At 44.0% G+C, this 12,642-nt stretch overlaps 1 protein-coding gene across 2 annotated transcripts in view; it reads right to left on the bottom strand.

Moving 5' to 3' along the window:
* Positions 1-331: 331 nt before the first annotated feature.
* spop (speckle type BTB/POZ protein) overlaps positions 332-12,642 on the bottom strand; it is a 69,026-nt gene continuing 56,715 nt past the window's right edge. For both annotated transcript variants that reach the window (XM_071894386.2, XM_071894385.2), the window contains exons 8-11: positions 8,277-8,332; positions 4,841-4,963; positions 3,753-3,895; positions 332-1,342 (exon numbers count right to left, since the gene is read on the bottom strand). In XM_071894386.2, the coding sequence (XP_071750487.1) occupies positions 1,198-1,342; positions 3,753-3,895; positions 4,841-4,963; positions 8,277-8,332 (467 nt within the window). In that variant the 3' untranslated portion in view covers positions 332-1,197. The remainder of the gene's footprint in view (positions 1,343-3,752; positions 3,896-4,840; positions 4,964-8,276; positions 8,333-12,642) is intronic.

Genomic DNA, 12,642 nt, shown 5'->3' on the forward strand with positions numbered 1-12,642 from the left:
ACCAAGTCAAACACGAGTCACAACCACGGCCGAGAGCTAAGTCTACATGCTACACAGTCGGATACAAGTCCTTGTGATCGGAGGAGGGAGAGCAGCATATGCACTGGGAATTGAACTTTGATCATGAGTGGATTACACATGCAACTGAAATGTGCGTTATTCATTAACATAGATCTGGCTGCAACTTGAAAGGGACTGCGTGGTAATGAGTCAATAACTGATAGATGTGGTCAAAATGCCTAATGAGAAATGATGAAGATATCACAGGCTAAAAAAAGACGTCGACAAGGCACGAAAAATGTAAAATAGCTGTATTTCATGAGTTCAGAGACCAAAACATTGTTCACAATTTTACAGTCATGAGGAATGTAGTCAATAGGTGAGTAAAAACAAGTTCTTTTTTTTTTTTATCCAGCTAGGTTTCTTTTTTACATTTTCTTAAAGAAATAGGTTAAACAGTGTGAACATTAAAACGTGTTCAGCTCTGTCATTTCATTCAAGCCAAAATAAATCTGTTTTTTGCTATTCAAGAGGACACTTGATTGTTTGTGCTATAGAAAAACAACACTTTGTACAAACACTGATGTGAATCAACGATGGGAGCAACAGTCTATCACTTTTTGGTTGGCTGAACCTCTTCACTTCTCTTTTTATAGAGGAAAGCTCGGGCTTTAACACACAAGACGCAATACAAGAAGAGAGGACTTTAAAAAAAGAAGACAATATGCCACAAAAATCTATTTACAGGGACTCAGCATTGACCTTTCTCTTTCTAGCCAATAGATCAGTTCGTTCATTCAACTCGCAGAATGAGGCTCTGGCTTTCCAATATCGTAGACGCAGGACACATGGAATACGCCGGGCTTTGAACTTGTGATCCATAAATATCCAGCTTCATGTCTTGCAGAATTTATCTGGAGGGGGAAAGAACGTGAAAACCGTCGCATCCCCTCGCCCCATCACCTCCCCTGCGGCATCAGTCCTGTAAGTAGCTGTTCTGTCCAGCAAAGTTAGAGGGGGGGGGGGAGCAGAAGCGTCCGAAGCTCCCCCAGCCGGATGGCCGGGTCCTGGGTGTCAGTCTCGGGCTTCTCTGGGTGCTGCAGGAGCAAGAGGAGGAGGACTGGGACGGAAGAGCAGTGGGGGTCGCTGGTACAGCGGGACGTAGCGGGGTTCGGACAGGAGCGTCTCTCCGGACCACTAGGACTGTTTCAGGCGTTTCCTCGGGGGGCCCAGGAAGGGGCACTGGGCCGAGGCCAGAGAGCGGTACGCCTCGGCTACCAGGTGGGGGTGAGAGGCCACCATGGACTTCCAGCCCGAGGTCTCCATCACGTCAGCCGCATGACTGAGAGAGAGAGAGTGAGAGAGAGAGAGTGAGAGAGAGAGAGAGAGAGAGAGAGAGAGAGGGGATATGGGAGGTAGAGGAGAAGAGACAGAAGAGAGCGGGAAGAGAAAAAAGTGTAAAGTGTAAGGAAAGAGTGAAGAGAAACGCAAAGTAGGAAATGAAAGAGGAAAAGACCCAAGAAACAAAATGAAAAACACATACATGAAAAAAAAAAAAAAAGGAATAATAAGGTTCTATCTGGGTGGAGTGCAGCTCTGAGATATTGAGCATCAAATATTTGAAATACCAGCTGGCAAAACTGTTATGTACTTTATATCTTTTTTTATCTTTTTTTTCACCTCCAAAAAGTTCTTTTTACAAAAATAACACCACACAAGCATAAAGTAACATTCGAAGTTCATGAATATGTGGATAACGCCAAGTTGGCAAAAAAGTCAAACAGAACTTTCTAATTCCAAGCTCACCGTGTCCTGAACACAGTCACCATCTCCCACAGATGTGTTTACACCAGCGGGCCCTGTGGCACCCTCCGCCCCCCCGACACCCTCAGGGTGCTGGGCTGCACTATCACGCACACCGCTGTGTGGCCTTTAATGACATTTTTCCTGTTTTATTGTGTGTAAATAAACAACAGCGCGTGTGTGTGCGTCCTTCTGTGTTTGTTTACATGTGCCTACGTCTTGGCATGTCTACCCATGGCGCGCATGTGTGTGTGTGTGTGTGTGTGTGTGTGTGTTCATGCACTGTCCACACAGCGGCTCCAGACCTCCAGCCGACCTCTGACCCTATTCCCTGCCGAGGATGTGAACCCCGGCTTCCGGTAACAGCCAGTGTGCTCAGGCTGAGGCAACGGGCCAAAGAAAGGGCGCAGGGAGAGCAGCCACAGCAGGAGAGGAAGGAGGAGGAACGAAGGGAGGGAGGGAAGGAGGGAGGGAGGGAGGAGAAAAAAAAAACAGGGAGGTGAGAAGGAGTAATGAGAGTCTGCAGAGAGGAACGGGAGAAGAAATAGAGGAGGCTGAGGGAGAGAGAGGAGCGGTGATGCGGTGGTAAATCAAAAAAGCGGGTAAGCCTTGACCTCCAGTCAGCGAACGACCGCCATTATAAACAAAATCAATCCTATTTTCAGAAAAGCATTAATTTATGCTTCCCCCCCCCCCTTAAAAAACACTAGCTTCATATAAATTACATCAGTCTGATACTACTTATCATTTATACTATGAATTTAGGTCCTAAAGATTGATGTCAGCCTAAAAATGTAGGTGAACTCTATTCTGCAAATAAAAAAGTGGGTTTTTAGAGTTTTTAGGTGGCTTTACCCTCTACTTCTTCCCTGGAGAGGAGGAATAAATGGGAGAAAGGTAGATGGAGGAGGAGGACTACTATTGTCTTGACTAGATGACTGTAAGCTGCTTGTAAAGGCTTGTCTGGAAAGAGGTGGTGGTGGGGGGGGGGGGTGTTATTGGTTCCTCTGTGTCGTTTGTTTTCTATATTCGTCCTCGATATTGATTTTTGTTTTGCTGCTCTTGTTGCTGTCGATGTTGTCCGAGGGAGGGGGGTTGATAACGCTTTGCCGGCCAGAGTCCCCCGTGGCCAATTTTCCCACCACAACAACAACGCTGTCGCAAATTAAACTGTCATAACGCCCATAACCACAATTAATGACAGGGATTAGGGGCAGAAATCTGCGTTACTGAACACCTTAGGCACACACGAGCTCTTAAGTGGAGAACGGGGGGACAGAGGAAGAGGAGAAGGTGGAGGAGAGCAGGGGAAGGAGAGCGAGAGGGAAGATGGGAGCCGATGGAAGAGGGTGGGAGACGGAAAAACAAAAGAGGAATGAGGCCAAGAGACGAGGTGAAACAGCAAAGAGGGGACAGAGGCAAGTGTGAGCGAAGTGATGGGAAAAGCGCCCGGCTGAGAGAGAGAGGCTGTGACAGAGAAATAAAGACAGAAAATAGAGGCGAGGAACTGTGCAATTTAGGTACAGTAATGGCAGTGATTGAGAGCGAGCTCTTAGTTTTAACTGGCCGTTCGACTGCTGGATCAATCACCTCACCCTGGACATAAATAGCAGTCATTGTTGTTAATAGGCTCCATCTTACCTAAACAGGCTGCCCGCAACATGATTAACATCAGCGGCTGCGGTTTATTGCTAAATGGCCCAATATGATATGGCAGCAAAAATGGTCTGATGTGGGGATTAAATTAAATTTCCACAGGAGACAAAAATTGCTCCCATTGAAAATTAATGACTTCCTTCGATGAAAATCAAAGTATATGTGCGTGTGTGCGTGCGTGTGTGTGTGTGTACTTGGAGAAGAGGGTAAAAAAAAAAGAATAATGTTTGCATACTGGTAAGTGTGGAAGCGGTTCAGAAGATGGACGGTCACAGTGCGGCAGTATAACTCACTAGTTGATGAAGTCCACAGCCTGCGTTTTGAGCTGGTCGGCGCTGTGCAGGTCAGCCAGGATGAGGATCTCTGCAGCGTTCTCCACAGACAAACTAGTGCACAGAGCATCCTCACACATCACCTTCAGCCTCTCCAGAGCATACTGACAATGACAGAGAGACAGAGAGGGAGGGAGAGAGAGAGGGAGAGGGAGAGGGAGAGGGAGAGCGGGAGAAGAGAAACAGCAGATAAACTAAATTACCTAAGCTGTGCTGCCATCACCCACCATTGTTGCATTGTGTAATGATTTGGAAACACCGAATTACTCTACCGCAATGGCAACGAGCGCTTGTTTGAATACGAGAAAAGATGGCGAAGAGAAAGAAAGGTGACAGTTATGTAGAGCGAGGAGGCGTGAGGGGAGAAGGGGGAGCGACGTTGGGAACGGAGATATCGCTTTTAAGAGGTTCAACACCGAAACACAGATCCCTCTGAATTTGCTCACAGAAATTTCACTAACATTGACAATAATCTTTTTTCGCATCCACACACACACACTTCAAGATCATGTGTGCAGCTGAGGCATGCAGGGTTTTCAGGAGGAGGAGGAGGAGAAAGAAGAAGAAGAGGGCCTTCGCCATTGTGCGACAAGTGAGGCCTGCTGGGGTGACATTCAAGCCTTATCCAGCTCTACAATGAGCAACACATCACTATTAATAGAGCGCACAGAAGGAGCTCACAGAATGACAGGAAACATGGAGAGAGAAATTGGAAGATGAGAGCGGAGGAGTAACATGTGGGAGTGGACGAATGGACAGAAATCCTTGAGCAGACGAGGTCAGCGCCTAATACAGGCAATGAGGAATAGGAGTCGTGGGCTATTGTGTGTGTGTGTGTGTGTGTGTGTGTGTGTGTGTGTGTGTCTGTATACGTGCACACATGCTAGGTAGATAGGTGCATATTGTCCTGTATCAGTGTGTTTGTGTGTGACTGTATGCTTGGTGTTTCCTGGGTGTATTTTTTAGGACATTATGCATGCATGCACACCTGTGTGTAAATGAACGTAGTAATACACACACACACACGCACACAAACACACACGCTGTACCTTGTCAGCTGCAGCCAGCAGGTCGTCAGCCATCTTGTCCAGGTTGGGGGCCTTGCCTGTGTAGATGAAGCACATCATCTCTTTGAAGACATCTGGCTCCACGTCATTTATCTCCACACGGTTCTGAATGGGAGGAGAGGACAGGAGAGGAGAATACACACCGGGTTTAAAAGAATAAAAGGAGAGAGAATAAAAAGGCAGATGCTTTGACAATCCTTCAAAACCACGCGTAGCAGAGCGTTTTTTTTCCCCCCCTTTACTAGAATATCCCAACACCCACCTGAATTAAACTCACTCACCTTGTTTAGCACACACACAGGGACAGTCAGACATGCAGCGATACAAAACAAGTTCCAAGTGCCAAATAAGGAAGAAGAAAAAAAAAGAGAAAAGAAGAAAAACCTTGTGAACAGTCTGAACACGTTTCAGCTAAACTCAAAACTACATTCTAGTAGATTTATTTAATTCTTTTCAGCTGATTCCTGGAAATTAATCCTGAGCATTCATTCCTTGACAGCGCCTGCAGCCAGCAAACGAGGCTTTATCGCTTGTCGGCACAGTGACGGTAACCTGAACCTTTCCCTCCGCTCCGAGAGGCAGAACAAAGCAGTAAACCAATTATAACACCGCTTTATCGTCACCACGGCGACCACCGGCGTTTTAGCAGGGTCAGGCTGGGTGTACCAACAGCTTAGTGCATTTATGTCAACTCTGACCACTCAACAGCAACATAAACACACAGGGAAATAATGGGGAGGGATAGTCTGGAGCCAGCCGGGTTGCACTTACAGCACACAGCCGGCCAGCAGTACCCATGTGCGGAAACACAGATAAAGAAACATATAAAGACGTGGACACACATGCAGCTTTCAATCTTTAAAACAAACAGCGTGAATCTGCTGCACAGTCTGCTATGCATACACAGATCCTGCACATACATACTGTGTTTGAATTAACCCCACACCAGACTCCTGCTTGTAAAATAACCCTCTTCATCCCGGCCTGTGCTTTCTTGTCACGTTTTTTTTTTTTCGGGGGGGAAGAGACGCTCCGTTGCCAGTGGAATCAGACAATCCATCCAATATGAAGGAGGGGTTTGAAACACAGGAGATGGACGCTTGACAAATTTTATTCCGATTGATTTCTGACAGCTAGGCAGCGGACGTGTGCTTTAAAAAAAAAAAAAAAAAAAGAAGAAGAAGAAGAAGAAAGTGAAACCGCACCACATAATAACACTGGAAGTCACACGGAAGAACCCAATGGGGCTTCCGTCAGCGCCGCGGATAAGGCCAAGTGAGGAAGACGAGCTTCCAGCGGCGTCTCATAAACAGATCGCCGGCTCCTGTAGTTACAGTGAGGAGCGCTCCTCTACTCACAAAGCAGTCCTCTATTAGACTGTTTCTTTATGAGCTCATTTGTCTCTCCTCTATAGAGTGCTGCAGAGGAGTGTTAACCCATCTATCTGTTTTCTCCGTATCGTATGGGGACACGGCCCACCGTCCCCCCCCCCCCCCTCGTCCCCCCTCTCTGATGAAGACGCCCACTTAAACAGCAATTAAGATGCATTTCCTGGCTCTGTGCTTTATAATTTCCCCATTCGAGCCGCGCGGGCATCAATATTCCGCTGACACGACGGCTAAATCACCGAGGTTCAATCTCACCACCGCCTGTCGGATGAACACAACCAACTGTGGCACGAAGAAGGCGCTTTCGCTCACACACGTGCGCACACACACGAAAACATACACACACATACGCATATAACACACACATATATAAGGGACATTGTGAGGAGCAATGATGCACATATGTAATGCTGAAACACACACACACACGCACACACACACTCACAGCCATAAAGATTTACTTCAACTTAATGCATCCTTAACATCAATAACAGTCAAGTAAACATTCTTTGATACACAGAGTATCTACAGGTTCCAGAGAGATAAATTTAAAACAATTTCAGCTTGTTTTAATGTGACCTGAAAATCAATTTAAGGGAATTTAAAAGCCTAAATAAAGAGACAAAGCTGGCAAAACCAGCCTATTTCCAAATGAACACAACTAATGAAATTTCCAAAATGGGCAGGATAAGAAAAAAGGACAATAGGAAATTAAATGTTAAGTGACATGAAGTCCAATTGTTTTAAGTAAAGCAGATACGATGGGAAAAAAATGCTTTGCATATTGTACTACTAGCTACTACTGTTCTGTATTAATCTAAGAGTGGACATGCAGTGCAAAGAAATCTATCAGTGCATGGTGAAGAAAAGACTTCTAACAACTAGGGCTGGACCTAGTTAGTAGAATATTCGACTATTCGGATATTCTTTCGTTGGGTAGGTATTCGGTTTTCAATTTTGGGATTCGGATATTCGTTTTTTTTAATGTAATTTTATAAGTAATGATCGCTGCTTGGGTGTCTATATAGTGATGCCACGCTTCCGCTCTTGCGTAGTCAGAGTTTACTTTTGTATGGGGAAGTCGCTTGTCTGAGCCGTTGTCTCAAACTTTATGTTATAAGTCTCTTTTTGGCTGCTGAAACCTTGACCTATATCACAACAACGTCTGCCCTTAATAAAACTACAGCTGAAGTATGAAGTTTTTCGTCTGGTGTTCATCTCTTCTTCTCTAACGACTCCCCGGAGATCATCCACATCTCTACAAATGGCGCCCGAACCGTGTCGTCATCACCTCGGATTTAAGCTGTGGCCGCTCTCTGAGTGAGGTCGGACTGTTGTTTGAGTTCAAGTGGATTTGCCGTGGACTGCTATCTCTGCGCTATGACGGTGTCTCAGTGGATATAAACGGTGCTAAGCTACATTTTCCTTGGCTGCTAACTGAAGGAGCTACAAGACCGCTAGCTGGCTGGTTGCCAAGAGGTTGCCGCTGAGTTTGCGATCTCGTTTTGGACCGTGTAGGAGCGACGGACCTGTGGACTCCACCGAGTATGTTTTTCAGTGCTGTGTTTTTGTGAGTAGGATCTGTGACTATGTGTGAACTTTGTCGGGTGAACTGTTGCCCGTGTATGGAAAGCAAAGCAGTTTGAAGGTGCGTGACTCTTAACACGAACCCCCCCACACACACTACCGAAGCTCCGGAGCCCAAAAAATGGTATTCGGGACAGCCCTACTAACAACCGTATTCAAGACATCTGAATACTTTTTAAGGCCTTAAATCTTTTGCTAATTTATTTGTCTTTCTTTATTTGTCTTTTTTCAGACTTTTTAAAGGGCCCGCGGTTATACGGTGGCAGTTCCCGAGTCTTCTTCCTGCCTTCAGTACATGTAAGAGCACATGCAGACACACTCAGATGTGCTGAAAGGTGAGCACTAGCTGACGCAACGGAGAGAAAGATGACAATTTAGAGATACTCGCCACTGAGGGAACAGAAGCAGCGAAAGGCACAGCGGCGTCAAGCGCTCTCACTCACCTTCTTACTCTCTTCCATCTCGTGCTCAAACATGGCACTGAACACCGGCGACCGAGCTGAGAGAGAGACAGAGAGAGAGAGAGAGACAAAAGGGAGAGAGAGTTTTTATTGTCTGAAGTGTTTATACATGGTGAGGTCTCTGATATCCGATAACAGCCTGCCACAGGGTCAGAGGAGAGGAAGGTGGATGATTGACAGCGGCGACAGCAGAGAGAGCATCGTGTGAACAAAGCCGAGCTCCTTGCTGCTGACAGACTGATGAAGACCTCTCCGGTGTGTCTGCCCAATATCAGTGCTGATAGCCCGACTAGACTATATCATATGAAACCCCTTTTAATCTATCCCGCTTCTGTTTGCCACAGGAATACGCCCGTCATGCGATAAGTCTGCATGGTTAAAATAATCACGACATCCCCGCCTTTGTGGTTCTGTTGAAGGAATATACAGAGTTTTTGGAAGATCGGCCCGTCGGTCGACTTATATGTCAAGTGATGAGAAAATTAACACCAAAATCACCCATGTGTGGCCCGGTAGATGATTTGCTCTGGTGCTCCATGCTAACACTTTAGCATACACCATGTTGAAAGATAGTAGGCGACTAGCATGGACCAAAGTAAGAAGACTGATATTTTAGTAATTCAAAGTTATTACAGTTTTTTCTATGTGATCTGTAGATTTCTAAATAAAAAAAATGAAATATGAATATATAAATCAATGTAGCTGATGTAGCCAAGCTTACTTTTTCTAACTCTTTCAGGTGAAAAAACATAGTGATTTTTAGCTGTATGCAGTCTCCTGTGACCCACCACCTTCACTTCCTATGAAAACAGGGAAAGTCATTTACAATTACTTACCGCTTAGCCTTAGAGCTGCTACAAGTTTTCATTTTCTCACTTTTGATACGCTAGTTGCCTGCTATCACTCAACATAGTGGATGCTAAAGTGTTAGCATGAAGCACTGGAGCCAGTGGATGATTTCGGTGTCTATGTTCTCATCACTTAAACAGGTAAGTTGGCCAATCTCCCAAAAAACTTGGTGTATTCCTTTAAAGGCAACACAGTGTTTTCTCTCTCTTATTATCTCAGACATGACAACATTTACAGCAGTTGGGTGGCAGGGTGGTCTAGTGGTTTATGAGGTCCCAGTCCGTCCCCCCCAGCTGGAGCGGCTGGGTTTAATCTCCAGTGTAGACTAGCTGCACGACCCAACCACAGGGCAAAAAAAGAAGAATTCCTCTGCTGGGTATAATTAATGTATATCAAATTATGTAAATGTATCACACTTCTGTTGTCACGTGAATTCACTGTTGTACGATAATTAAATAATCCTCACATCCTGTCTGTGGTTCTGCTGAAGGCAACAACACATGGTGTGTTTTCTCTCTTATTATCCCAGACAGGCCAGCGGTTAGTTTGGGCCCAAGCTGAGGTTCAGCCTCATGGCTGGGTCCGCTTCAGGGTCTGCGCTCATTTAGCAGCCGGTTCTTTTGATCATGATGGGGATGGTTGATGGTGGAGGGGAAGAGTGCAGGATTAGACAGATACATTGGTTTGCCATTATATTGATTTGCTGATATATTGGGCTGATATTGGCCAAAGCGCCAATATCTCCATCAAGTTATTTGGAATATGTCAGCTGTGTTGTTAGGCCAATACTGGCCTTTTATTAAAAATTGCAGTGACAGTATGATGCAGTTTGTTTGATTACATGTTTATTGTGTAATTGCACTGGTTGTCTTTGGGAAGCTCTTAACCTGAATTAACTCTGTGACATTTTGATCAGATTCCACACAAGTATGCATGAATCTATTCTTCTTCTTCTTCCTGTAATTATAATTATCCTGGGTTAAAATGTCTTACTCTCCCATGGCCTCAACACTGTTTCAAAGGCTTTTCCACCCTGACAAGAATCAAATTCTGCGGTAAACACTGAATATTTTTGGGGGGAATTTCTTTATGGAAATGGTCAGATTTGAGGATACTGAACATCAGCTACAAAATATCAGCTATTGGCGACTTAAACCCAAAACTATCTGCGTCAACCTTCAAACACCCATGTCGGTTGAACCTTAGAGTATAAGGCGAGGCTGGAGGGCAATCCTTTCAGGCTGAAACATCCCAGTCGGATCGTCCTCTTCACCCCGACCGGCTCCCTCAGGGACGTTCGTCACGAGGCCTGAACTCTGTTACCTCTCCTCTGTCTTCTTCTTGCTTTGTACAGCGTGAGTCTGTTCGTTTTTATCTCTACTTTCATTTCAATTCCACTTTAAATTTCAGATCTGTTTTAGTTCGTTTTCAGGGCGTGTTTGTTTTACTTTTTCCACACAGTGTAGTTTCTGATTTTGGTTTTGATTTCAGTCGTTTCGTTTTAGATCAGTTAGGGGAAAACATGGCCTTGTGTGTGAAACGTTTACTTCATTTTTAGATCAAAAAACAAAATGTTCTGTGCCTCTTGTACTGGCTGGACATGCAAAGACAGGGGTGTGTTGGCCCAAAAATCCAATGAATAATAGATGCAAGGGAAGCTCGCACTCACAAACAGAAGAAAAAAAAAATGTCAAACTGAGATATCTAAATGCAAAGTTTCCATTTCATACAATATCTGACCAATAACATGAAGATCTCTGCACTGATGATGGGGTAACTCAAAAAATATTTTGCACTTTTTCACATCACTTTATTGGTCAGAGGCAGAATAACATGGAAACTTTGATTTTAGACATTTCAGTTTTTTCTTCCATTTGCAAGTGCGAGCTCCCCTTCTATCTAGGAAATGACATCAGTAATTTTTATTTTACATGACTTATGGTGAATTCGCTTAAGTTAGGAGAATAATTGTTGTTGTGTTGTGATAGAAATGACTGCCCTCTCCACACTCTGGGCTGAATCAAAACAAAAAAGTATGAATAATCGATGAGCTTTTTATTTCATATTAGTTAGTTCTGGAACCAGACAATAGATTTCATTTTTTTAATTTTACGATAACAACCTTGTTCTGCGTTAGGACAGCAGGATGCTTGGCCTCTCTTCTTCTTCTTCTTCAGCTACAGTATGTGTTTGGAGTCATTCACTTGCTGCTGAATAGAAATACAGCTAAGCCTCCAGAGCCAGTTTGCACCAAATGTACTTAATTTCAAACATAGCTGAATTATAACCTAGGTGGGCAGTAAATCCTAATTTACATGTCACTAGAATAAAAGCTACACCAACCAAATTAATTACAAGCGTGGAAGGTGTAAATGATACAAAGTGATATAAATGCACTAAGGTATCAATATATTTTCTGTGTAACATCATTAGTTGTTAAATCTATACCATTTTTCTCTCAATAATCAGACCGATATTGTCTTTACCAATCTGTTATTTTCACGATGAAGCAGTTGATTAGTGTATCAGTGTTACCCACTAAAAAACCTATGTTGTTAACTCATGTTATCACCCCCTCTTAATATCTGATTGAAGTTACATTATCCAAAAACTATGATTATCCCCATCTCCCCGATTAGATGAAACAAAACGAATTTTGTATTCCCACTACTTTGATTTCATGGAGCAAAAGGAAGACAAGAACGTTTGGTTTTCATGATCATTTGCAGGTGAGGTCACCGAGTTATCCTGATTTCAGAGATAAGAGGTCCCAGTCACCTTTTTATGGGGGGTGTGACAGAAAAGTAATATAACAAGTACGCTGAGGAACCCAATGTACCAGCCATCTAGTTAAAGAGTGTGATAACCACAATACCAGAACTCTCTCATTGATCACTGATCAGCTATTCACCTCAAAGGACTTCACTTCAGTTTGGCCCATTTGCCACCTCACCCAATATGTGAAGAGGATTGGCACCAAAGTCATCTCTGCGTCTCAGATAGCTCTGTCCAGTGCGCATGCTAATGCATTAGCACACAGTAATTGTAGGCAGTTAGCATTATCCTAAAAGTGAGTTAATGAGAACTGGGGTTGATTTTAACGACACGCATCTAAACCTGACAGGCTTGTTTAGGGGATTGGTGAAATAGACAAAAATAGAAAAAAATGCACTCTCAAGATCTCTCTTCCCGCGAGACTTCAAATGTAACTTGTTTTGTGTTCACAGGAAATGAGCGAAGTTAGCCAGACAGCTAAAGTTTTTGCTTTATTGATTTGTAATGGCCTTCAGTAATGACGAGGAGATTTTGTTTTCAGAAGTTATGAATCTACAGGCCATGGAATAAAAACCAATGTCAATTTTGGATGACTAAAAGGTTTATCTTTGCATTATACTTTGGATAATGCTAATCGCCTGTGATTACTTAACATACTTCATGCTAAAGTGTTAGCGTGCGCACCAGACAGAGCTAGCTACCAGATGATTTTGGTGCCAATCAT

The sequence above is a fragment of the Centroberyx gerrardi genome, chromosome 7, assembly GCF_048128805.1.
Source record: "Centroberyx gerrardi isolate f3 chromosome 7, fCenGer3.hap1.cur.20231027, whole genome shotgun sequence".
Taxonomy (NCBI): Eukaryota; Metazoa; Chordata; class Actinopteri; order Beryciformes; family Berycidae; genus Centroberyx; species Centroberyx gerrardi.